This window comes from Anas platyrhynchos, chromosome 4 (genome assembly GCF_047663525.1).
Source record: "Anas platyrhynchos isolate ZD024472 breed Pekin duck chromosome 4, IASCAAS_PekinDuck_T2T, whole genome shotgun sequence".
In the NCBI taxonomy this organism is placed as follows: Eukaryota; Metazoa; Chordata; class Aves; order Anseriformes; family Anatidae; genus Anas; species Anas platyrhynchos.
In genome coordinates, this window is record NC_092590.1 from 29,561,155 (window position 1) to 29,588,490 (window position 27,336).

At 40.0% G+C, this 27,336-nt stretch overlaps 1 protein-coding gene and 1 long non-coding RNA gene across 31 annotated transcripts in view; one reads left to right on the forward strand and one right to left on the reverse strand.

Moving 5' to 3' along the window:
* Window positions 1–14: 14 nt before the first annotated feature.
* The window catches only part of PALLD (palladin, cytoskeletal associated protein), a 192,978-nt gene continuing 165,656 nt past the window's right edge, over window positions 15–27,336 (reverse strand). For 13 of the 27 annotated variants that reach the window (XM_021271781.4, XM_013098598.5, XM_021271778.4 and 10 more), the window contains 11 exons: window positions 24,775–24,910; window positions 22,370–22,471; window positions 21,748–21,798; window positions 20,027–20,248; window positions 14,351–14,500; window positions 10,872–10,966; window positions 6,856–6,988; window positions 5,693–5,900; window positions 4,810–4,975; window positions 3,195–3,328; window positions 15–2,203 (listed from right to left, as the gene is read on the reverse strand). In XM_021271781.4, the coding sequence (XP_021127456.4) occupies window positions 2,031–2,203; window positions 3,195–3,328; window positions 4,810–4,975; window positions 5,693–5,900; window positions 6,856–6,988; window positions 10,872–10,966; window positions 14,351–14,500; window positions 20,027–20,248; window positions 21,748–21,798; window positions 22,370–22,471; window positions 24,775–24,910 (1,570 nt within the window). In that variant the 3' untranslated portion in view covers window positions 15–2,030. Of the gene's footprint in view, window positions 2,204–3,039; window positions 3,091–3,194; window positions 3,329–4,809; window positions 4,976–5,692; window positions 5,901–6,855; window positions 6,989–10,871; window positions 10,967–14,350; window positions 14,501–20,026; window positions 20,249–21,747; window positions 21,799–22,369; window positions 22,472–24,774; window positions 24,911–27,336 lie in introns of all 27 variants that reach the window. The other 14 variants (XM_021271782.4, XM_021271780.4, XM_072037302.1 and 11 more) reach the window with 3 other exon arrangements.
* Window positions 2,196–17,475, forward strand: LOC106016806 (uncharacterized). 4 transcript variants are annotated; one of them, XR_005265482.2, is made up of 3 exons: window positions 2,196–2,333; window positions 3,576–7,010; window positions 14,569–17,475. It is a non-coding gene; the product is annotated as an uncharacterized lncRNA (long non-coding RNA). The 4 variants fall into 4 exon arrangements; XR_005265481.2 differs by lacking the exon at window positions 14,569–17,475 and adding an exon at window positions 9,701–10,733; XR_001189778.5 differs by lacking the exon at window positions 14,569–17,475 and having other exon boundaries at window positions 3,576–3,682; window positions 5,672–7,418.

Here is a 27,336-nt window from a genome sequence, read left to right on the forward strand (position 1 = left end):
ACCAGAAGCAAAGCTTTCTATTTGTGTAATATTTATTGATGTTAAACCCACATTATACCAGCACAACAATCCAAAGTAATGATAGTACATTTTTATAAATACAAATAAAAGGTGGCAAAATAATGCTAGTGAAGCTAAACAAAAAAAGTAAATTAGCATGTCACAGTTGTGAAAAATTTGGCAAATGATATGACATACTTGTTCTAGAATATAATCAGATTATTCCCATATGACGGACTATGACATTAATTTAGAGTAACGATCCCCAGCACTGGTCATATCCTGCACCAGCTTGCACAGAATAGTACTAACTTATGTGCTAAGGTTTATTAGTCACTAAAAACAAAACAAACTTTGTGTACTTACAAAGCAATACACGTATAGCAGTAATGCAATATATGGTGTACACAATTACAAAATTAAAAAAAAAACTAAGTACAGGACTTCTGAATAACTGAACTGAGATAAAAGATTTCAACACTTTTATTATAAATAATGAAAGATACCATATATGTGCTTCATATAAGGAATACAGTGTTTTCCTTTCATAGCAAAGTATGCTCGTACCATCAAATGCTCATTTTTCTTGTCAGGTCTAGTAATTCTTCCATCCCTCCCTCCCCCTCATCCAAAATTCATTTGGTTCTAATTTAAAACTACCTTATCAGGTCTGACTAGGTAGGGCTCCAGTTTGATGTGGATTTGCCTTGCATTCTGTAAGTAGCTTTAAGGCATTTCATCTACTGTGCACAGACTGCACCCATTTAAAGAGCTGTAGTTTGCCTACAATAGGGAGGATAATAAAAAAAAAAAAGTCCACCAGAGACATATGCTGTGTTATGTTAAGAAGAAAAAATGGCGCACATTGTGGTGGTGCTTTTGTCCATCTTCATTTTCTGCTTCCTCAGATATGCGAGCTTCTCACCTATGGTGTATACTTTTCATTGGAATTCCTATTGCAGTCTCAACCCATTTCTCACTTACTATGCATTTCTAAAATCCTCATACGCGTTACGCAAGCTCTAAACAGTCAGACGTCCCATACGTACATTCCCTAGTTTTCAGCTCACCTTAGAATTTCAGACTCTTCCATGGGAGCATTACGAGGTCACAGGCTGTCCTCGGGAAATCCGCAGAGTTTCAACCTCTTGCCCTGGCCCCCTCCCACCCCTTGCAGTAACCTACTGCATTGGTTCATACTGCCGGCATTTTTTTCTCCTCTAGTAACTAAGATTTATAGTCTGGAGTAGACTTATGACATGTCAGCTCTTTTTCTTCATTAGCTTGAAGAAGTTAAATTACTTACGCTTAAGTAATCTTTGCTGTATGTTTTACGTAAGCTTCCTCCTAGGTGGCAGAAAGGAAAAATACAAAAGAACTTAAATTATGGCATCAATGTTGCTTTATAGAATTGTCCATACTAACGGCACTTAAGGCAAGGTTTTTGTTTTTTTTTTTTCACTGTAGAATAAAAAGTAGGTTGCAGAGTTACAACATTTGCTTATGTTTCTTTTCCTTGTCCCTTCCTGTTTTTTCTTACAATATTGCACTTGTTCACTGTAGCTATCAGAATGCATTGCCATTTCAGAGCTATAGATAACCATACATTCTAATGTGCTTGTGATCTAATGGCCTCAAATAAAACGTCTCGCACCATTAAGATTGTGTAGCATCTACTTACGGCTTACGAAGACAAGTAGTGATAAATAGTGTTTTCTTCTGAAAAATCTGTCTCACTGATGCAGGTTGGCCTTTATGAAAAGGGTTATTCGTAAGAGCTGAAGCAACTTAGGTATAAGGAATCGGTGAATGTGATCTGTTGTGCAATGTGTATATTTCTATTAATAATCTACCTATTCTTCTAATTTGGTATAATGAATAAGGAATATATGGTTATTGTGTTTGTCGTTTATCTTTCGTACTTGAAGGTGTCTGCCTTTGCATAAAGTGACATAGGAGTATCATTGGTCAAGGCAATGGCTTTCAGTGTTTCTGCTTTGAAAGAAAATGATGGAAATGGCAGGTCGGGTCTACAGATCATCGCTCTCTACCAAACCAGACTGCATTGTCAGGTGGACTGGGTTTGCTTCAGGCTGGAAAGCTGCTTTGATGTCTAGTCCTTGGTCACAAAGTGCAGCGTATCGGCTGGTCGAGGGCCGCACCTTCTTTGGCTTGGTTGTCTGAGGTTGTTGTTGCCACTGAGCTACAGATTAAAAGGAAAGAAAAAAAAATTAGACATCTTGACCTCTGCAACAAAGCATACCAGACGCACAGTCAACCCTTTGTGAAGGAGATAACTAATTTCTGAGCAGCTGAGAAGCATCACATCAAAGGTAAGTTTGTTTCATTTCTTGGTGTATTTTTTTTGTTGTTTTTTTTTTTTTTTTTTTTTTCCTCAGCATCTAGTTTCACCATCAAATGTGGTTAGTAAAAAACAAGTATCTGTTTGTTCCTTTGCGTTTTTGGCTTTGCTTTCTACCTTTCTTTGTATGATTGATAAGGGCAACAGCAAGGTATTAATGTCTGTGCACTAATATTACACTGACAGGCCTGTTCTAGGGATGGTTGTTGGTCAGGAAAAGAAATGATCTGGTTGTTGTTTGGGAAAATAAATCATTGCCACCCCTTGTATGCAGAAGAATGCTGAGCGGAGTTTCTAATTCACAAGTCATTGAAACTATTGTTTACTATTCCAATTTTCTCACCTCCTTTGTTCTTGTTATGAGGACTGATAATGGATTTTAGTTTAAGAAAATGGTCACTGTGCAAGGGGCTGCTTTGGAACAAACTGAATAATTAAGCAGAAAGGCTACTACTACTACATCTACTACACTTCTAGTAGTCACCCGTGTATTACAGACTAATGGATAAAAGAATACAAAAGGTTAGGGAAGTGCTAGCAGAGCAACAGTAATAATGATCCACAAAATTAATGTTATCATGCCGTTATCTGTTGTTAATTAGCTATAATATACTAAGCAAAAATAGAAAGCATGCATGCTCATTTTGCTTTAGGTATCTGAAAGATGGTGGGAGTACTTTGACAGAGCATTTGTTGTCTTGATGTGGATCGTTATTATTGAGGAGAAACTATAAACAAAAGAAAAAGAGACCCATGTAAACCATTCTGCGAACAAACCAAAACTTGGAGAACTATTGCTTTTGGGGGATCAATGAAAAAGGAAGCCACTTACTATAAACATCCAGCCTGGCAGTGCAAGACACAATCCCAGCCTCGTTCTTAGCTGAAACGGTGTACCACCCGGCATCCTCTTTTGTAGCTCCCTGAATAAGCAGGCAGATGTAGCCATAGTTATCCTGGTGCATGCTAAACAAAAGAAAAGTAGAAAATTACGATTTGAATTGCAAACCTGCATAGACTGTTTTTAAATGTCCTTGTACACAGACCCAATCCTAGTTATAATTAACTGTAGTCCACTTCCAATTAATATAAAACTTCCTCTGAAATTAGCAAGTTGGAAATAAAACCTTGAATGTGCTCCACAATTTGGCAGTTTAATATCCTGTATTGAAAAACTAAAAAGCAAAACCACGTGCAGCACTTTCTCTTTCAGAATTACAGGTTACGACGTCTGGAAGTCACATCGACGTAGTGGGGATGTCAGAACTTACCCAGACTTTGTTGTGGGAAAAGGACGACAGATTTCACATGAGGAACGAGGTACTGAAATATTTGTAGTTATTTTGAAGACCCAAGAATTTATTAGTGTCATATCAGTAATGAGTTCCTTTTTATATTAATTTTAAGTATTATATTAAATACTATATCAAAATTTTCTTTTTATATTAACATTTTTATATTAAAATGTTTATATTAAAATTGTTCTTCAGTGTTTTCACAAAATGCAGTCAAATGCTGGTGACAAACTTAAAGATTTTACAATCCAAAAAAAGTTATATAATGACATTTTTCCCACTGTCCTTATAGTATTTCTACATAAAGATGATTTTGGGGATTTAAGGGCCAGCACTAACTCATAGCTGGATTCAGAGACACACACACGTTGTAGTAGCAGAGTTGGGCTCAGCATTTAGCTGCCTTGGTTCCCAGAGGGAGCATGGGAAAATGGCGTGCTGAAGAATGCAGGAGGCAGAAGTGAGATGCTGCATAATTACTCTGCTTGAACTAGCATTTACTACATGCTGGAGAAAAGTGTGCATAAAGCCCTGCATAAAGCATTTACCTCTTGTAAAATTTTAAAACCCTCAGTTGTCTCATGGAGTTAGATCCACTTGGGTGGGCATAACTAAACTTTGGGCCACACGGAGCACACATCAGCTCCCACCAGTCAGGATACTGAGCAGGGAGAAGGAAGAGATGGAGCGTTAGTGTCTCCACTACTTCCGTGTTACGATTTTGCACTGGTATGGATATTTAGCTATCCCAGTACTGTCATTCAAGAAAGCTCTTTTGCTTAATACACAGCAGAGTTAAGTATCAATGTCTCTGCTAAGAAGCAGATAGAGAAATTTTACTGCAGAAAACCTGGGCTTGTAAGTAAAGCTAAGTCTTAGTTCTAAGAGAGAAGAGACCACTACACAGTGCTTAAAGTGTAAAGATAGCTGTTCAAGTCCAAGGCTGGAAAACAAAGATAACATTTTAATTCTAGCTCAGCCACCACGCTGGCTGCAAGTTTGAATAAATGTCAAAAGGTATTACAGTAACTAGTTAATATTTATGACCTGCTGTTCACCCAAAGCACTCTTATCTTCTAGTTTTTCGGTTGTATTACAGGATCAACCAATATTGAAGTGATGCATGATGAGATTACTGTAAATCAAACTAACCTCACTCGGTCAGTGCTGTGTGTGAGTGACTCATTCTCTTTCTTCCAAAATATCTGAGGTGATGGCTCCCCCGAGATTCGACACTCCAGTCGCACTGGAAATCCCTCAGTCACGCCTGTGTTTTGTAGTTTCTCTATAAACACAGGTGCTTTGTGTACTTCCTTAGCTGTGGAAATAAAAATCGCAGAAATGTTGACACTAGTCTTTAAAAAGTGAGCTTTTCTTTCAGCAGCATGCTAAAAAACAGTAATGAAAAACGTAAGTGGCAGGAAACTTAAGCCTTGTCTTCATTAATCACAAAGTCCAACCCTGATTCCTCTGAAGACAACAGCCACACCAGTATTTTAATAAAGGAGAAGTGAGCTCTAATAGAGATGAGTGTTTTCCTCCCCCGCCCCGGCCCCCAGGAGAACTGAAATGTGGAGCATGAAGACGAGATTAATTGGCTGCACCGTGCTTGTTAAACAGTGCGCCTTCATACTCCATAAAAGGATGAGCCTTTAATTATAGAAGGAAGTGCTCTGCCAGAAGGATGGAATGGCATTAATCTCACATCCTGTGAAATACACAAATCACATCATGCTAGCAACCCAGAGGTAGATACGGCTCTGCACAAACTGCCAATAAAAAGCACATTGGGGTGAAGTCTGGTTTGTGGCCTCAGCTGTCCCTCAGGCTGACAGCTCTCTGTTCGTCACTACATGCATGCCCGAAGGTTACGTGCCAGCCAGCCTTGGCCAACACAGAACGTAACCGTGCCGCCCAGACGTGTGCTGCAGTCCCGTTACTGCGCGCTTCCCCCGCCTTAGCCCCCTGCCCCTCAGCCACATCATCTGACAGCACTTCGCTTTTCCTCGTGCAGTGCTCAGCATGAAGGCATTACCTGCAACGACGAGCTCCAGGCTGAATGTGTTTTCACCAGCTCGATTGCTGGCAACGCACGTGTAGATCCCAGCATCTCTAGCCGTGACGGGCTCTATGATCAAGGAGTGCACGCCGTTCTCACGCACCAGCATCTTGTGCGAGCTATCGGGACGAATGGGCCTTCCATTAAGTTGCCAGCTTAAATCGGGAGTTGGTAACCCGCTAACCTTTGGTGCGAACAGAACAGTGGGAAACTGTTAGCCATGCAGAGCACTGGAGGAGTCCTGACTTGTTACCTCAGAGGAGCTGGGGATTGTTTGCTAGTGCAGGTGTACCACAAGATTTACTAATTCCACCCTGCATTACACATTGACTCGGTTGTATTAATTTACTTACTTTCTGGCCAACTCCCTGAATTCCGTGATGTCTTATGGGTGTGACTGAAAACAGATCGGTGTTTAGATACGCTAGAATCTAAATAATAATACATTGCAAAACAAAAGGCAGGGTGACACCTTTTGTCATTTTTCATTGTTTGCTCTTCATGTGGAATAAAAAGATACTCCTTTCTGAATTAATTTCTTGTGGAAAACTTGCAGACAAAAAGATGTTAGCTGACTACTTATTGAACTCTAAATTCCATTGCACTGAGGTATAACCTAGTGACAGTGCTGCCTGCACTAGTTTATACTTGGACTGTGTGAACGAGTCCGGCACTGCTGAAAGCCGTGCCACTTGCTGGGGGTACTGCTCAAAAACAAACAGCTTCTCCCAGATGTACCAGCAGAAAGCAAACAGAAGAAGTCCAAGCCTTAATTAATTCCGCAAGGCAAAGTCATAAATCAAGATTAGACTGTCTAAAACTAACAGAGGATCGAAACTGAAGTGGTAAAAGGACTTAAAATAGAAAAGCACTGTCTTTATGGTGTTTGCTGCTTCCCCCCACACCCCAACATAGATCAACTCTAAAAATCAGCTTTCTGTTAGCTGTAAGATTTGCCTGCAGCCATTTCATTGGAGCAAGTTTTTATTGTCAACTTTTGCTGATAAGCAGCAAGATTAATTATCCCATTGATACTGCAAATAGGTAAAATAGCATTAAAAAAAATCTTATCTAACTTGTTTTTTTTGACTCAGCCAAGGTTATGGTAAGGTAGCTGCTGTCCTTTGCTTGACGCTTACCTTGCAGTCCATTCGGCACAGTTTTCCTTCTTGAACAGTCATGTCGCCAGGAGCCTGCAGAAAATGAGGCCGGAAGAATCGTTCCTGAATTGGTTCATTTTCATCACCACTGTCCCTTGATCGAGATCGTGGTCTTAAAATAACACGAAATAAAGGTAAATTATTTTTTTTCCACTAAATCAGAAGTATCTAGAAACATCTAGACAGCAATCTTGCTACAGAATACTTGTAATTATATTTATACATGAGAGTACATTTTGTTTAGTCTTTAAATCACTGCAATACAAATAAAAGAAGCTGGCAAACCTTAGCGCACAGCTTCAGTTCCTCATTTCTAGCGTCTTGTGCGTTTAAACCCTTCACTGTTGCTGATTACAGCAGACAATGCGTGTGCTGTTTGTTAATTATGTTTACCTTTCAGAAAACAACAGCAGCTAAAAGCTAACTCATCTCAGTGGAGAAGAGACTTTTCACGTCACACTTGGTTATTTTTCATCTTCTCTTGTTCTGCACCACCAAAGGCTGTATAGCAAATTCTGTGTATTAAAATGTAACGCTCTGGATAGTTTTTCCCCATTTAATGCTTACGTAGCTTTTCAGATGTCTAAAGCCAGCTCTGAAGCACCTCACTTTTTTGCCATTGGGCATGCCCACAGCTCCTTCAGTAGCTCCTGCTTTGCAGCTCACAAGCAATGTTTTGTTCTAGTTGGCGAGTCCCTAACCATTTTTGCCAATACACATACCTCATACGCATGCAGCTGGGCTGAAAGATGGATGGGTAATTTTTTTAAAAAAAAGCTGTATTCATATCTTTTGGTAATTAGTTCTGTAAGACCTGCTAGAAATGATGGTATCTAGTCAAGTGCAAGCTACTCAAGGTTAGGTACTGCTTTTAAAAGGACAACTTAAAGGTCCAAGTGACGAGTGTTTCTCAGTGCCTTGTGAGGCTAAGCCAAGTAGGTTAACTAGCACCATAGAAGCGTGAAAGTACTTCTGAAAACCACCACCTCACTGCTGCAGCTGCAAAATGGCAGCATCGATCAAAGCAGGGGGAAAAAAATTACACCAGATGAAGTGGAAAATAAAGAGGCTTAGTGTTTGTCATTAAAGCAGTTTTTTAATGATAGTATTTTCTTGAATCTTAACTAGGTTTTTAAAAGTACAGATTTGAAAGGAAAGCTAAATCAGCATGCTGTTTGGTCTAGTGTCAGAAATTAAGAATGCATTTCTTTTTGCCTCTTTATAAATTTACCCCTAAAATTGTAGATGGCTTTTAAGCCTTAACCTTGAGAGGTGAAACCATTTATTTTTATTCTAAAACCTGTTGTGGTTTAAAAAAAATATATAAAGAAAGGAAAAGAAATGAATAGAGCCAAGTACTTGAGATGTCTAGGAATGACAAAGCAGGAATACCCTTGGATTAGCTGCAGATTTGTTAAGAATTGCAATGTGGGCATTAAACTGTGCAGCAAATTGCAGCAGCAGTGCTGACATCATGGTCTAAATGTGTCTGGGGAGACGCCGTGGGGTGGTGTGGCACAGTGCACACTAGCAAGCTGGGGAACACTTCATGACAGACCACGTGATAATCATCAAAAATTTGGGATAAAGGAGACCAAGTTTAAATCAATGCTCTAATTGAGAGCAGGGGCAATAGGAATGCATTTTTTTTTCCAATCTTCCTTGAATCCCATGCACTTTAAAATGATATGTTTGGGGCTGTGGCTGCAGCGCTCTTGCAAGAGCACTCAACACTACTTGGGTGCTGCAGTGTTGAGCACCATGATGTCTACCAAGCTAGGTACACCTCAGGTAATTCAAAACCTCATCCCCAGAAGAATGCTAAGAAGGTCATTTTTGCAAGCTAAGCAAATTTCAGAAAAATATGACATTAAAAATGAAAAGACAAGTAGAGGAAGTTCTAAATGGTCTAAAACGGCTGCAAAGTAGTGAAGACAACAAAACCAGAGAGCTCTTCTGCCAGAACACGTTCAGTAGGAGATTAACAATACCTCAGGAAAAAGCCTGTCAACAGTGTAACAAGTCATAAAGTTCATTAAGATAATAATTACACTTGTAAAAACGTTTTTGTTGCCGTGAAGCAAAAAAAAACTTACAGAAAAAAAAAACACACTATAAGGCCACAGGAGTATTACTTATCAAAAGTGTACAGAAATATGTGTGACAAATCGTATAGCATGGGGGGAGCGCAGCACTGTGGTATGCTACAGGAGAGAAGCTGATGGTGGGAGTCTGTCGTAGGAATGTGTTACATGCTCGAATTTCATCAGTCTCGGGGAGAATGGGGCGATGGGAGTAGTGGGAAAAGCTGCTGAACAGAAATAGCACTGTGCTGAATGCTTAGCAGAAACAGACCTCCTGTACAGGAAATAAGAATTCCCAGTAATTGCCCTAATTTTAATTAAACTGCTGTATGGAAATCTCCGGTTTATAATTCATTACTTTACTGGACACCCATGTAAAGCTCTAGTGGCACCTGAGTGCTTGCAGCAATTAAAAAGCAAAATACCAGCTATAAGTGGCCTTGGATTTCAATTGCATTTAGCAAGACTGCAAAAGGAGCCTTCCCTGTTATTACCCCTGGGTTCTGCCTGTTGCCGAAAGAGATCCATCTGCACTTTATCCTCCAGAAAGGAGCAGAAGTGTCGCTGCTCAGTGTTCCCTTGCCCTTACCTATTTTCCTTTCTCCATTCCCCATTTTTAAAGTCGTTTCCCCTTTCTCACCATCATGCATTTGACTAATTCAGCTGAAACCTGACTCTTCGTGGCATTTTCTTCCTTCATGGATTATCAGAGACTTTTCATTTTTACCTATTATTTGCAGGTGTAGTGTGTCTTATTTACTGGACAGGCCACGCCAACCGGACGTAGCTTTTCTGGGCTGTTCTCACAACGCAGCGGAGGCAGGAAATTCCCTCCTGCCCCAGCAAGTGCTTTGAGCTCAACAGGCCCAGACCTGAGGCACGGGAGGGGGCTTGTGGAACGCCTCCCCAGGAGGTGCTGGGAAGCACTTTCAAGGCTGTGGGAAGCCCCGTTTGGTCAGGGCAGAAGATTGATGAGATCTTTAAAATCCAGACACTTCCTAGTTACCAGGTTCTTCTACGTACAGTTCTCCAGCACATAACTGCTACCACTACTGCATGAGCAATGTGAGTTTCTTTGCTGCACACAGATGTAAGGGAGTTACACCTATTCTACATGTCATAATTAGGCAACATTGAGCTTCTCTGGCCTGTGTGACCATTAAGCAAAACACATGCCTCGTTATGGCAACCGAACCAGAGCCCTATACTCTGTTCAAAGCAGTTCTGTTTGGGTAACCAAAATGAATTTTTTGTTTCGTCTGAAGATGTCTAGGCTGTGCTTAATGGCCTCATAAATGCTTTGGGCAATGAAAAATAAAGAAGTATTCGAAGGGAAAATTCCCTTATATGGTCCAAAAACATAAACCAAAGCTCTGTATATGAATAATTGTAAACCTCACCGAATATAAGTTTAATATTTTATATCCGACTCATAATTCCTTGTAAGAACCTAAACTGAAATCACCAAAATACTAAAACATTTCAAATGCAACTCTAATAAACGATGTGGCTTGCAGTTATTTCTGCTGTTTCTTTAAACGAATGCTTACTAAAAGCTGCAGAAAGGATAGGCTCCCAAGAGAATCCTAGCCAGGTGAGATGCTTTAAAAAATACGCAAGTGACAATGTCTTTCTTAACAGCTTGCGGTCTAACGTGAGAGACGTGAGAGTAGTTAGTGAACACCACCAAGAGAGGAGGAGGCAGGCAAAATAAAAGATACTTTAAAGTCATGGCATTTCAGAGGGTGCTTGTAATTCTTAGCGTGCACATTTTGAAAATTTTTTTTAGCAGAGGTGAGGTTTCTTATTGTATGCCATATGGCTACCTTACCTTCTTAAATCAAGTTCTTCATCATAGCAATTTTTCAAAACAGATATTATTGAGAGAAGAAAAAAAAACACACAAAGTACCTTCTGATATGAGGCTGGCCAGGAGATGTCCAAGGGCTGCGGCCTCTTTGATTTACAGCCTGAACCATCAGCCTTCCCGTACAACTTATTCTGCCCTGTTATGATGATGGAGAGGAGGAAAATTAAAATACTTAAAAGCATGTAATATTAATAAATGTTCAACCTTCTCTCTTCTTTGTTGCCCACCTGTTACAGGGTCGGCAACACTATCCCTTCTTTCACAAAGTTACTTAAAATCATTTGCCAAGATACCTTCAGATATTAAACTATTGTATCAGCTTGCAATCTAACACCAAACAGACTGAAATAACTGTGACTGTAATAAAGTTAAATGTTCTACCATCTACTTATTATCCCAGAGGTTTTTTCATTAAAACCAAAACAAAGCCCTCAGCAGTAGTTCCACCAGCAATTAAGTCTTACAGTACATTGACTAAGTTACTGATGTGGGGGCACTTGGGCGGGTTCTCTGTGTATGGCACATGGAAACCAATTTCACCGGGGACACAAGCAGCCTTCAAAAGGCAATGGCCTTGTTGTTACTGCTGGACTGGTAGAAATGAAGTTTGTGTTCCACTTTTATTCCCATGACCCGTTTAGTCCACAAGAAAAACAATGGTGTTAAAATAAGCCATTGCACATGACCTACAGCAATTTCTTAAGCAAAAGCTTTTTTTGTGTTACAAGACCATTAAAACCATCTGGAACGAGTGAATTTCTATTTTGGGCCCACTGCATATTCATCTTTTTTCTGGCAGGTGATGAATTCTCACAATTTGGGATCATCTCTGTCTCTCAATACATGAAGGCTACACAAAGAACTAAGGAGTTTGGATAGGGAAGAACCAGCTGGGAGCCAAAGATTTGGAAAAGTTATGGGATGAATGGGAAGGAAGTGATGAATGCGGGAAGTGATTCGTGAGAAGATGGCCTAGAAAGTACGGGAAATCCAGACTTGTGGGTGCCAATTGCAAAGTGGAGAGAATGAGATAAAAGGAAAGAAGGCGAAAATAAGGACCCAGCTTGAGGCCATACTTAGAGCTAATGGCAAGAGATCAGTTAAGGGATGTAGCCCGTAAGTAAAGGCCTAAACCAGGCAAGATTTCATGTTTTTCTAGGTCACGGGTCAGTTTGCTCTGGATTAAGTTATATGGCAAATTTTTCTGCAAACCCCAGTGGTGTTAGAAGTTTAATTCCAGATCACTGCACTTCACACTGTAGGCAATGGCGCAGCATTAACCACCACGGATCATTTCCAAGGTATGTCAACAAGTCGTTTTACACACATAAATTCCTTAGTATTAGTCCAGATAATGAGACGGCATCAACTGGCAGGGTTTTAATGAACAGAATCCTTTGCTTTAATGAAATAAATCAATTTATAACAGCCACAAACGTGCCTTTTTGCTTTGTAGTTTGATGGTCCTAATAGCAATGACCAAAACCCAGCAACTGTCTAGCAAGTATCTGCCAGTCCATCAGAACCATGATGGGAGCTCCCCAGTATCCATGTATTTTGCTTTTCTTAAGGAAAGGTTGCCAAATTTGCCTAACTTTGTGATAGCTTTGAGATGTGGACAACTTTCCATTAGGATTTAGGAAGCTATGCCAAAATTATTTCCACTCGGGATGACTTAAAAGAATTGGAATCCAGATCTTTTAGTGTGAAAGGCTAGTACATTAACTCACAGACCGTCTTTGCCTCTGCTGTACTGTTAAATGCATAGTAAAAGCAAGCTAATAGCAGAAGAGTATCTTCGCTTGGGAATCAGACTGTGAAGGAAGAATATAACGGGCTTGGTGAAACAGACAGATGTTTTGTTTAGGGGAGCCAGAGAAGGATGCTTCTGTTTTTTCTCCAAAGAGGAAAAAAAGCACAGAGACAGAATTTTATCATTTAACAAAACTACTTTTTCAATCCCCAAACTAGGAACAGTACAAAAACACCTCATTTCAGTACATTTAAAAAACCATTAACAAACTAGTGTCATCAACAAGAGCTGATAATCTAGACTAATTCACTGTTGTGTCATCAAACGAGCTTTACTCAGAATAACAAATGTTCAAAAGCAAGCCCTAAACATGCTCACAAGAGTTACTCAGGGACAGATGTCAGCACCCAAATTCAAAGGCAGTTTATTCATCAAGTTATCTAAGATTTTGGATCCTACAGTAACACTACATAGGCAGATGCTGCACATGCACTAAAACAACTTTCATAGGAATATGAACAGGATTTGCATCCTAACTTGCATATCTGTGCATTTTTTAAATCATTTTTAAACCCGCTGTTAACTTGCTCAATTTAAGTTAATTTAGCTACCAAGTGTCGTAACACAATGCTCTTCTTTCCATGTGTAAAAGTTCCCAGCTTGAAGAATTCCCTCGGCCTTTTGCTATTTCTTTATTCTGTTATTTGTATATGGAGGAATAGCATAGGTTTAAACAACCTAGATTTAAGCACTGCAATTTGTAGAATTGGGGCTAGACTACAACTGCTCTTTCCACGTTGCCTGTGCACAGTCTCATCCATACATTCACACGCTGCAACACGAGCGGGATTGACAGTAAAAGAGCACGGCACAAATGGAAGTGTCATGTTAAGTAACCTAGCAACATTCATAACAGAGCACAACACTCCTGTTTAGATTAAACTCTGTCTCAGTGATAGAGTTTGTTATTTTACAGTGTAATTCTACTTGCAGCCCTGGTCTTGGCAAGCTATTTGGTGCTACAGAAGAAAGTAATTCATTATATCCCTAAGTTATGTTACTGCCTCGGTTTCTCACGTGCAAATAATTTCCCTGGGTTTGCTCTGCTGTAGGAAAAAGTGGATTGAAAAAGTTACTTCACTAGGATGCTCTTGCATTGGATCTGTGAAATAGAAATAACACTACAAAGCAGTAACACCGTATTTCAGAACATTGGTTAAGACTTTGGGATCAACATGGGAGACCATCCCCCAATATAATAGGGGCCTGATTTATTTATTTTTTTTGTCTGACAGAGCCACAATCACTGCCTCATGTAAGCACGTGGAGGTGTGATACACTCCCACTCGCTTCAAAAAGTTGGCCTCAGTCAGAAAATGGTATCAACAGAAGAAAAATGAAAGAGCTGATCAGCCCGACTGGGTTACTTCTGCTTGATTTTTCCCCCTCGTATAACACATATGCCATCCATACTCAGGATACTGAGATGTTATCGGCTGAAACAAATGGTGGAACAGTGATTAAAAAACAACATCCATCCCCTCTGAAACCTCAAGCCCTAGGAAAAAAAAAAAAGCTGTTGAGTTGATAATCTCTTGAAGATAGAAAGGCCCCACCCTCCTGATGCAAGGTGAAAACAGAAATCTAACCTTATATACTTGATGGTGACTTCATCAGTTAATTAAATTATGCATATGTAAGATGAGATAGTTTTCTGAAGATTCATGTTCAGAAGCATGTTTGCTCTGGAGCAAAACCTTCATTTACCTGTGGGTTAGCAGCCATAATAGTGTAATTCCCATCATCATCCAGGGTGGAGGCTGTAGTATGCAGCGAGCAAGTTCCATCAGGTTCTCTTTGAATTCGGTAGTGATCGCTTCTTTTAGAAATTTGCTTCCCATCTTTAAACCAATAAATCTGCGGGAGAAAACAGGGCATGGCTGAGAAGAGGTAGGTGCTCACTGTCATCGTTTCTCAATTCACAGGGCTAACAAACATTCACTGCTGAAAACTTCTCTGGTAAGCAATGAAAGAAATCTGGTTTGATCAACTAATAGAAGCGCAGAACCACGCTCCGTGAGCCGCTTTCAATAAAAGCCAAGCTAGAGAAGAGCAATGGTTTGGGGAGAAAGACTGGAGCACGAGCATTTATGTAACAAACATAGATGTGCGAAGGGCTGTGCAGATCCCAAAGGCAGAGCAGCAGCTGAACATTTCAAGAATTGCAAATAAATGTCATTACAGAGAAACGTTCCAGATCAGATTTTTGTTTCCCTTAAACCTGAAGAAGCTGGAGAAAGAACTTAAGAAACCTATGTCTCTCTTGTCAGAAAACAAAAACCTAAACCAGGGTAATTATCAGAATAATTTGTTCAATGATCAGTTAAGCAGAACTAATGACCTCACTGTCGAAACACCAGATCTGCAGCATATCCTTTACACTGGCTGGCCAGGCCAAGAAGCCAGAAGGGACTCGGGCGCTCGCTGGCAGTGAGCTGTGCCATACGCACGGGGCCAGCCCAGCGTAACAGCACGACTGAATCCCTCAGCATCACCCAGCCGTGACGGGTACCTACGGACACCAACAGCTTCACATAGCAACAGGAAGCACTTCAAAGTAAGTCAGCGTTTAGACAGCCTTTAACAGCTGCATGCCAACAACAGTGGAGTTCCAAGTTGTACAGACCAGTTAAATTATCTATCAAACAGGGGACTTTTCCATTACTTTTGATACACAATTTTACTCTCTGGCTGACCCAAGATCTACTTTTGATGAGCCAAAAAATGATGTATGTAGAATAATATCTTACAGTAATCCATAAATTACACACACACACCACATATGTGTTTTAAATGCCTTAGACTTGAGGCAAAAAAAAAAGATTCAAATATTTTGACTTTGGGGTTGGGTGTTTTTTTGTTTTTTTTTTTTTCCTTTTAAAAATAAGATCAAACCCCAATCTGCATTCTGCTGAAAACAAGAAACAAACATGAAAGCAAGAAAGCAGACACGGTAACATGTGAAAATATTACAGCAGGTGTAGTCAGCTCCCCAAACCAGTATTTGAGTAAAACATCATTTTCTTGTCATTTCTGAAGTGTGCATTACTCCTAAAGCTCAGCTAACCTCCTTCAGGCACAGAGCTTTACCCCCAGCCCTCACTTCTCTTTAAAACAGCCTTAGCTGAAAACGCATTCCCAAGTGGCTGATGCATGGAGCACGGCACAGAGACACAAGAGGGCAGGAGGCGGGTTGTGAAGCTGGCTCCTGCAGGAGGTGGTTTTGTGGTAAAGCCTCAGATCACCTGCAAGTGCACACACACCCTGCTGCCCTGTAAACAGTTATTCTGGTGGTTTTAGGCTCCCAAATTATCTTAAATTCACCCCTGGTGCTGTGCTCTGCCTTTGCTGGTGGGCATGTCCCTGGGAGGCTGCTGGTGCAAGTGAGGAGGTGTCGCTGGGGGAATGCGGGGGCTATGCCCCAGCCGAGCCCCCCTCTGGTGGCCAGTAAGCCCCTCATGGTGGCCCAGCCAAGCCACCGGGGCCTGACACCTGTCCCTCCAGCAGGTGAAGCTTTCTGGCTGCATGCTCCTGCTGGCCAGAAAGGCCTGCGGGGGGCAGGAGAAGACGGAGTTGCTGTATGCGCTGCCTTCATCCAGGACTTTGAAGGTACCACTTGTGAAGTCATTTCTCTGATGGGACAGGCAAAGGAACATCCAAATACAATGTGTTTCTGACTCACCACTACTGCCAAAGGAGGGAGAAGAACAAGTCCCTCTCTGACAAGCAGGATCAATTACTAACACAACAGATGACAGGTCTGGCTTTTACCATGCAACAAAGGTAATTGTATTTTGTCCTGGCTGCATTGCTGGCAGACTGCTTGCAGGAGGAAAACCAAAAAGTTTTCCTCATAGCAACTCCTGAAGTGAGAATTTAGGTCTTATAGCGAGGAGAGGGTGCCTGTTTTCCAGTAAAAATGAAGCAAAGCATAATTCCTAATAGAATTTCATTTGCTAGCATTATACAGAGTACGTTCTTCGCATTTGCCAACGTTTCAAAGCTCTAAATTCATTCACTTGTGGGAAGAGTTAAGGGTCTACTTTTAAATTGCACTAAAACACAATAGAGAACGTTTGGGAGAGAATGAATGGAAATTTCCCTTAAAAATTAATTACCATGTATGGTTTTTATATTAACAAGCATTATGTGTAACTAGAAATGATTTCATTTCCTCAATAGCTGGTTATACTTGTTTCCCATTTTGTCTGTCAGCAGGCTTGCAGAGACTCTGCGGTGCTAACAAAAGATTTGGTAATGTCTTCTCGTCTGCTGACAGAGCACTTACTGGAGATGCAAGAGATATTTGATCGCTTATATACACATGCTAATGGATGTTGGTAACAACATAGCTGCAAAAAATGAGTTTTAACTTGCATGCTTTACATGTGTCATAATGCTGCTTGGAAATCTACTGCATTAAGTAGCAATTATTCAATAACAATGCACTTATCAGAAATATCAAGAGACATGCCAGGAATTATTACATGGAAATACACACAAATATTAACTGAACCAGCTATCCAAACATCATACATATGTTGTCCAATACTCATTTCCACTAGGTTTAAAACAATTGACATTGATTGGTTTTACTTACGTGTGGTAGATTCCTAATGTTGCCTTTATCTGACATGGAGTTAATAAGTAAAACGCTACCACTGTTGGAGACAATGGCCCTTGCAGTAAAGTATTTTCTTTCTAGGACACCTTTTAATAAATGTATGATTAAACTACGTAAGCACCAAGCACTGCATCTGGATTGCTTTTATTTGTACCAGATTTTCAGAAACCAATGTGTAATGACTAGAAATACAACGGAATACACAGTAAGAAAGGGTTTTTGATCTTGGGTAGAACAGTCATTTTTAATCACTATGAATTATATTCAGCCATGTGAACAGAGATCGGTACAAGCTTTGTGCAACATTCAAGTCTCAATTAACCTTTCATATGGCATTTTCCTAATTCTAAAGAGAAATATCCCTTAAAAAGAAGTATTCCACAATCCCTCTTGTATTACCACAGGTTCTCATTTTAATGAGAAAATAGTTTTACATTATGCTGAAAGTTACAACAAAAGTACACTCAGATTTAAAAAGTCATATTTATGAAGACAGAATTTGCACATCAGTATTCAATTTACATGGCATGTTCAGGGGGAAAAAATAATCAAGCCAATAACCCTGCTTTAGAAAAATCCCTCGTAATCAATGCCAGATTTTAGAAACACTACAGTCCTTCCCAAAGCCATTCCTTGGCAGAGCTGACAGAATACTTAGAAGGGAGGAGCTTTAAGTTAGTAAATTATTTCCAGCTTTTCATTTGCCAAAGTAAAGAATTTATTCGGGGGCAAGACTTCCAGCTTCAACAAATGACAGCAGGACAGCCCTCAACTATTGAGCATTACAAAACTGCTGTCTTGGCATGCTCAAGAAGGTGAGGGGATGATAGAGCCTTTGAGTATCCAGCTAACAGGTAGCTATCCAACGGCCCTGGAATTAGTTCTGTCCCAAGCACCTTGAGAAATCACACCAACCATCTGCAAGTGAATGGAATAAAGGGCCATAATCCCAGGTGCAAGAGCAAATCACTTAACATGCATGCTTTGACACTGCACAAAAACAGAGTCGTATCTGAATCCTATCTGAATCCGAGCGTGTTCACAGCAGCTACTCCTTTATACCGCGATCCTTTAAAGAAAGCATTAACAATGTGGTCTCCTGGCCATGCAGCTGCTAATACCAAAACAAGGAGAGCAAGGGAAGGAAGAAGAGACATCCTCTTTCATCTGTCTTAAATCAGATTAAAGTGACTGTGAAACTACACCTTAATTGAAAACTGTGAAAAGAAGGGAATGGCTACAGTTGACTAAGGCTGACTCATAATAGGTCGTTCAGCAACTTAGTCATAAGCTCCAGGCAAAATGAGCACACTATACCTCTAACAGCAACGCCGTGATCCGCCTTCTGCCCTTATTCAGTGCAACAGGCTTTTCCTTACGGTCATCCCCAAAGTAATGCTGGACACCAAAGGGTTGGTATCACTCGGGCTTCTCAGCGTGTCTACACTAGCTCCAGCTTGAAGCAGGAGTGCTTTTTTTGATACGAGTATCCTGATCACCCCCACTTACATTGCAGTGGTTCGCATTGTGAAGTGGTCTTGGAGCACAGAATTGGACCCCTTTCAGATGAAACTGAGCCAGAAAATGTGCTCCAAGAACACATCTAATGTGCTGCATCTGCTGCACTCTGTGGGATGAGATGAGAGCCATCCTGCAGTGAAACCTCCTGAAATGCACGCAGGGACAGAGAGCTCATTCTACAGATTTGCTCCTCCTTGTCTGCCCCTTTTTCTGCTACCTGACAAAATCCATTTCTCCTATTGACAGTTTGTGCAATAACATACACTTATAGCATCGGACACATAAAATCCGTTCAAAATCCTCAATACCTGTACAACTTATACCAGAGATTTTCACATTCGCTCCGATGTAGGAGGTAAAAAGAGCCCCTAGCCACAAGGGGTCACTGTAAGAACTGCAAGGACCTCAAAGGGAACACGCTGGCTTTGACAAGGAGTAGGACGCTGCTGCTGTTTGCTTGCTACCTAATGAGTCGGTTGACTGCCAGGCAATTTTTGAAATGATTAAATACCACCTACCAAAGAAAGGCATTATTCCAGACTACTGACATCATGCAGCTGGTACTTGTGCATTTGCTAAAAGGAAATGCTTCCCAAGCCCAACACTCCCTCAGAAGCTCATCATTACAAAACTCACCATCATGTCTCATCTTGCTATTGGGATATATGGGAGCTTACGGTATTTGAGTCTGCCTTCCTCTAACCTTCAACAAAATTAAATCTTATTAGAGCGTGTAGATATAAACTCTGCAGTGCTGAAGAATGCCGAGGCACCACACTGGTTCCTGAACCAAAAGCAATGTATCTTTGCATTAGCATGTTGCTGTACTTGAGATAATTTATCCACGTTAACCTGGTGTGATTGCTTTTGGAACCACTGTGCCAGCCCACATGGGAATTTCTAGCATTGCACTACATTCTGTGGTGCAGATATACCCTGAAGGTGTATCTTCAAATGACAGAAGTATTACTTCTAGCTAAAATAATTGAGATGAAGTCTCAGGAGGGAGAGATTAAGAACTGAGGTCTCATAGTAGAAGTTTGCATGCTATAAATTTAAATACATCCAGTGATACCAAAAGTGATTTGTCATTTTATACCAGCTAGGGATCTTTCTTGTCAAGAGAGAATATCTGCTATTCCTGTAAGACAGAGTCCATGGGGTCTAGGGGCTCACTGTAAGGTACCAATACACAGCTCTTCAGAGTGTATCTAGAACCGTTCACCCTCTTTTCTTACCTTTGGCTTTGGATTTCCTGCCACTTTGCATGTAAATGTGACTGGCATTCCCTCAAAGATTTTGTAATGCTTCAGCTTTATCTCAAAATACGGTGACATATTGTTATCAGTAGGTTCATCTCCATGTTGCACCTCATCATCTGATTCCTCCACAGGAGATCTCTCCAGCCTGTATTCAATTTCACTGATCAATCTTTGCTCAAAGCTGGAGACTTTATATTCCTGTCAAACAAGAAAGGTATGTATTAGTGTGTAGCTGCAACACATTACTTAGCAAGTTATTTTTCTACTTTTTTCTTGTTGTTGTTATTCTACTGATCTCTGACAATCCATTAAGGTTTTACATATAAAAGGAAACTGTATCTTGTTGAAGAAAAACACTATAATCCATGCCTCCAATAACTTCCCTATGAAACAACCAAGACATCTGGTATGAGGCAACAATTGTATTTCATGTTATCTTAAGGTCTAATTTATAAGGGGAAGGAAAGTCATTGGTTGCTTTCTTTCCATTTTTTAAAAAAGCTTATAAAAGTATTCTGAAGCAGTTCATAAAGACAAAAGAAACACTCTAATATTTCCTTCAGGGTACAGGCAGACTTAGGGTGGGTTTTGTTTCCAGATGGCCATAAGACCATATGGTTCACATCTGCTATTTGCATAGAATTGTACCGGAGGCTGAACCAGAAGGCTAAAATGATTTTGTTTACAGTTGCCTGTAAAAATGAGAAAATGGCAGCACTGTCCATGATATTTGCCTCCCTTCACTCCTGTTACCATGGTCCCCTTTGTCTGGCCAAAAGTATCACTTCTTCCTTAGAAAGAAAATTTGTTATGAGAGTATTCAAGACTTAGAAAGAAGAGTGGAAAGTTTCATCTGGTGTAAAATACTGCTTCTTGTTTAAATTTGCTATTCAGATACTGGGAAATGTTACTGTGACACACACACACACAATAACTTGTCTTCTTGAACTGTTCCTTCTATCTACTTTGCTGTACAGAAGTCCTACTTTGAATTTCACTGATAGCCAAGATAAAGCCAGAATTCAAAGAAATTCAAAAGCAGGAGAAAATCTTTACAAGGCAATGCCCTTCTCAGTCTGCAGATATTTAGGCACTCTTGCAGATGACCTCTAACTATTGTCTCTGCCCTTACTTTAAGGTAGAAAACACATCTCATATGGAATCTCCTTTCACATACCCATCCTCTGTCATTGACTTCAGCCTGGAAATTACACGTAGCCTTTCTGCTGGCTGGTTACAGAACTAACCATCATGCTCAGTAAATGGAAGATGAGAGAAATCTTTGTAAACTGTGGACGCGTTTGTTTGTTTATTTGTTCCCTGAAAGTTTCTCATAAAAGTAGATCATATAAGATCATATCATAAAAGTATATGTGGTATACATAAAGAGCAGCTGATTTAGATGCAAGGCAATTAGTATAGGTTAGCATCACAGCAGAAAGGTACTGGAGCACACCATTACTGCAGCTAAGCTGCCCGCACTCAGACCATCTTCAGACCAACTGAGTAATAGACCAATTTTAACACTATGAAGGGAATGCATCGCCAGTCTCCCCGGTTATTAATGTTGGTGACCTCTTGTTATTAACTAAAAGAACAGTAAAATGGAAAGGGCAAAGATGACAGGGGAGGGAAAAAAAAGTAAAATACGGGGGGGGGGAAAAAAGAACAAGAAAGAAAACGGAGCAAATGTTAACCTTTTGAACATCCACAGGACTCACTACAGAAGCATCAACAGAGCGAGCTTCCTGTAAGGACAGAAAAAAAGATCAAGAGGCAGAAAGAAGACAGAGAAGCATCCATGACAGTTTCTCAGTGTTTATCTGGAGAAGGTACTTTATGTGGTAACATAAGCAAATGAATGCTACACATTTCCGAATAGCAACTCTGGCATCTGAACAATGGAGAATGTGTACCTGGTCTTCCAAGCAGACTTTCTGTTGTGTTTTTGGTCTGCATCCAAAAAGTGCAGATTACACACATAAAGACAAGATGCTTTCAAGATAGTAGATGTATTTTTGCCTTGAGAGACTTAAAGGGCAGGACAGCATAGGATAAACGGAAGAGTTTAAAGCAGACAGAAGACATTTGAGAACTCTCACAACCTTATTCAGTATGGAAAAACTGAGCAATAGGCATGTGGTTCTCCAGTTTACTTCACTGATATATAACATATGAGTTCTGTAATCAAAACCATCCTATCTCGTGTATATTTTTTGTCTAATGTAGGTCTTTTTTAAAATAAAAGAATCAGCCCGTTAAAAAGAAATTTGAAAGAAATTTTTTCTTTTCCTATGAACTTGCAGAGTTATGCAGCACCTGTATTGTAGGCTCCTCTTCTGGTTCCTGGATATTGAAGACAGTTGCAGCACTGTCTGCTCCCAGCAATCGACGAGCCATTTTTTCCTCGTATGTTAACCTCTGAACAGAAACAAAACAAAAACAAAACAAAAAGGGAGGGGAGTAAGAATGAGGGAAAAGCAGAGAAAGGTTTTCGTTACTCATTATGAACTACAAGCAGTGAGACAGTAAGCATGCTTTACGTAGTATAAAAAAGAGCAGCAATATGTTTTTAACAGAAATTTTCTACCACAGTTTGTAATGCATTTTTTTTGCATTACAAGTGGCTCTTCTGGCTTAAGCAACCCTTGCCCTGACTGTGCCATTTGTTTCCATCCTCTTGCCAGGAACTTGGGCAGGAATGAGCAATAGGAACTGCTTAAATCAGCATGGCCATCAAAAAAGTGCATGTCAAATCATCCCAAATCTTACTCCGAGCTGTTCTGCTCGACTTTTACATTAGAACCACACGATAGAAAACTCTGCCAAAATGCCAAGGATATACTGCTCTACTACTTCATTATTCTGTCAAATATAAAATGATAGTTTTATAGAAAAAATACTTCAAAATTTTTATTTCTTCTTACAGACAGCTTTTATAAGACAGCTTATAAAAGACGGTGGCAATCTACACTCAAAAGATAACGCAAGTTAAAAGAAAACTAAGTGTACAATTCAAGTTTTCCAATATTTTTCCTTCTGCGTTCAACAGAACACTTCATGAACTTAAGATACACGCTTACAAAGCAGCACTGCAAAAATGTGTCAGTGAATGAAAGGCAAACTAACTACACTGTTAAATGTCTCATTAAAAAAAAAAGAAAGAAAGAAAGAAGAATGGAAACTGTAAAACATTGCATCTCCTTAATGCTTTCATTTTTAAAAAGCTCATTTAAATTCATTTTTAAAAGATGTGACATTGTTGCTAAAGCAGCAAGCTGAGGGTCATGAAAATTAGGCACTAATCTTGGCTACATTACAAGCATCTGAACAAGTCACAAACTTTTCTTTACTTTAGTTTCTTCTGTGATCACTCGAAGTGTCCACAGCCATGATTACACAAACAGAATCACCCAAGACAGGAATCTGCAAGGCAAAAGCCTCAAGGCAGGTGCAAAAACTGAGTATATTGGTTTAAGCTCCCAAATCATCTGATCACAGATTTCTGTTTTCTTTTCCTTGGGCCATGTGGGCTTCTTCAGGACATTCCATTCATTTGTCCAGGCCCAACATCTCTCTCACTTTCCAAAATAGGCCTGACAGTCACGGTCAGCCCACCTCCTTTGAAAAAACATAAACCTATAAACTATGAGAATGATTCTGCCTAACTACTAAGGAAACTACCAAACCCTCTGCAGTCAATGGAGAAAAGTAAGCACACCTGCACTAGTCACTCACTGAACGCCTTCTCTACTTCTCTCCATTAACTTCATTGAGATTTGGCATCTGGCAGCTGTGGAACAGTCAGTTGGACTCAATGGGGTATCTGGAACTTAAATACCATTGTCCATATCCCAGACACTGTAGCCAACTTCTGAGTATGGTCCTGAGAAACCTAAAGCATACTATCTTTCAGTGACACAAAGCTATCCCCAAGTCATTCCTATGCTTTTGAAAATATTTCACTGACAAAATAGGGATGACAGTCTACATTTTTTATATTACCTTCTTCTCAAAAGAAATCCCTGTTTCAAAGATGCTTGAATCAATGCCTTAATCAACTCCTAGGAGAACTTTGCAGCTGTTTATTTCAATTGTTTGTTATGTTTGCCCATTTTACCTCATTTCTTGTCTCTCCAGATTGTTAATGCTTGATAAAGCCTGTAAATTATTACTATAGGGTAGTTCATACCCTTTTGATCAAAAAAAAAAAAAAAAAAAAAGAGTCCTTCTCTTAAAAGTTAAAAGTTCCTTCTAACTCATGACGAACTACCTTGTGCCCCTGTGATGCCCACCTATCACCTATTATTCCCCCTCTGTTGTCCATCAACTGGGCAAAAGGTAGAGTGGACCTGGGGTGATAAAATGCTATGCATACACTGTCTGTCCAGCCATTCAGTAGTAATGAACAATTAAAGAAAATGGTCTTGGAGACTGAAAATGCCCTTGAGGAACAGACTGTGATGGATTCTTATGGGAATTCATAATCTTTGAGCCTCTATTGCTTTGTTAAGTCCAAGTAAAGTTGCCCAGCAGGAGAGGGAACTACAGGCCAAAACGTACAGTATCATTCCTTACAGAAATGCAGCTTTGGAAATGCAATTAAAAGAATGAATACATAAAATATAAAAATACTTTACACAGAATTATTTCATATGCAGCTTATCTGAGAAACTACCCTTGATGCCCACGCCCTTCCCCCATGGTATTTTATGTTTTTATACCGGTTGCCCGTTGTTCAAAAGGTCTTCCTTGAAGCGAAGTTTTCTTTCCAGATCCTGAATTACAGCATCTTTTGACCCTTGAATCTCTTCATCTGAAGCTATTCTAGCAGTTCTGCCTGTTTTCTTGGGAAATCCCCTGCAAAACAGTATAGGAAAATTCATGAGCTTTCCTGAAATCATTGGTATTTAGGAATTACTGGATGAAATCCTGCCATTAGTGAAGAAAATGATATTGTTTCTTTGAGATTAGATGTCTGGCATCTTGCTTACTATGCTGTTCCTTCTAACTCACATCAGTGATTTAATGGTTAGTTTAAGGACAAGGTTGAAATTATGCTTTAAGCATTAGTTAAAATAGGGCTCAGGGTAGCATAGCTGTGGCTGTAAACATCATCTGCTCAAAGAGCAAACTGACGAGTGATGGCAATAAAGCAACATGAGAGGAAACATGAAAGAGAAAGCGTGACTAGATAAGTGGGGACAGAAGATAAACTAGGGTCCTATTAAGTACCAGATGGGTGAAGATCATAACGAAGTACAACAAGGCAGTTAATTATTAATTTCCTATATTATTTATTAACTAATTCCTTGGTTCAGCTTTTCTATACACAATGCATAACTTGATGTTTATTCTTCGTATCTCTGTGAACACACACCCGGAAGGCAACATGTTATTTCTGAAAGAATGGCCATTCACAGGGTCCAGGTTACACTGGCAAAAATTAAAATCAGGCCTGTAAAGCACTTTTCAGAGTTGGCTGCCGGATGGTGACCACGTAGCAGTTTGCATTCCCAGGGCAAAGCCCTTCCTCATAACCTGTCTACAAGTCACGATTATACGTTCAGGATGTCTCACTACCAATTTCTGGAATGGCACAGGAAATATTTGTTTCCAGTCTGTGCTAGCACTAAACACTTCTCAGAAATGCTGTGGTGATGTTGGGTATTGCTGCAAACACCCAGAAGTTTCTTCTACTGGAGATGAGCTCTTAGTACACCAGTTCACATTGTGAAGAAATAAATCATGGCTATCAGTTTTTTAAGCTTGTAGCACCCCAGATTTCTCTGGTTAAGCTGCACAACATCATTTAAAACACCAATACTTACTCACTGTTAGTTTTTGTTTAAACTTCAGTGGTTAAATGGGGCTCAGCCCATTACAAGGGAATGACTTATGCAAAACACAGAATCCAATCAGCTAAACTGCCAAACTTGCAGGGTGGTAGAGATGGAAAAAAATAAACCAGCATGCTAGGGGTAAACTTCTTTCCAACATGCAATCTGATAATATGATTACCAGCACCAAAATGTTAAACTACAATCATATGGAGATAACAAATTTCCTTGCATATTGCTTGGTATCATGTTTCTGTAACATGGTTCATGGTCAGATAAAACTTATTCTTTCAATGGTCATCTTTACCATTACTTAAAATGAAGCAATACATCAAAAGCTATCAAAAGCCACAAAGGAATCAAGTGACTAGATGAAGAAGACAATAATTGGAAACATTTCTGCATGAATTCCTAAAACATTTCATACTCTGTTACTGAAAGGAAATTTAAAATTACTGGAAAACGGTGAAGTTCTTGTGAAAAGAGTTTCATTTTCTTATCAAATCACAGGAGAAGAGCAGACATGCGCCTTATGTTTCAGAATGCCAGAGAACAACATCCCTCACCCTAGAAATATTCAGCCATTAGCTGGAGATCTTTTCAGCCCCCAAGCAGAATTTCCTTTGGCATTTGTCTGGGGATGTTCTCAGTCACAAGTAACAAACTCTCCCTCACTCTGCTTTGGGGAAAAAGTCAGGAAAAGTATCCCATCTACAGGGAGGCAGGAGGATGCTAAGAGGAGGGGGCAAGGTCTCCAAGGATGCCTCAGTAACTCAAGAAATTGGGGGACAGTAAACAAAGGAAGATACCAAAGGAAAATGGACTGGAGAAGGTGGGATGCGGGGATCTGAAGCTAACGTCCCTCAGGAAGCCTGGACAACTGCAGGAAGGCTAGGGGAAAGGTGGCACCTGTAGAGCCTCCTGTTTCCCCCCTCATGGTCTTTCCTTTCACTGTCCAGCATCTTAAGCCACCCAGAGCAACACTGCCACAGAACTGAATTTTGCCATTCCTTGGATAAGGCCCAAAAAAAACAACAAAAAAATACGTTAACAAATACAGTTTTCATTTCACATTCTTATACATTTCATACTCTGGTGATAAAAGCAGTAGGAGACTTAGCAGGAAAACAAATAAACAAACAAACACCTGCTTGGCAGTCAGTAGGCTGGAAAGGTAAAATTTACTCAAGAAAGTCACACCACTGCAGTAAAAGAAGGGGCTGGGCTAGGTGCACTGGAGTGGATTTCAAGTCACAAGTGAAAGCATTCTGTGGCGTTATCTCAGAAAACAAAAAGTCCCTAAGCAAGCACACCTACTTCTAAAAGGGGAAGGCATACCAGGAGATCACAGGTCAGTAGGTTCAATGCCTGTACCAAGCACAAGAAAACAATACTACAGTCAGTTTCAAAACAAAGCAGGATAATAAGGCAATGCAAATTGCGTTT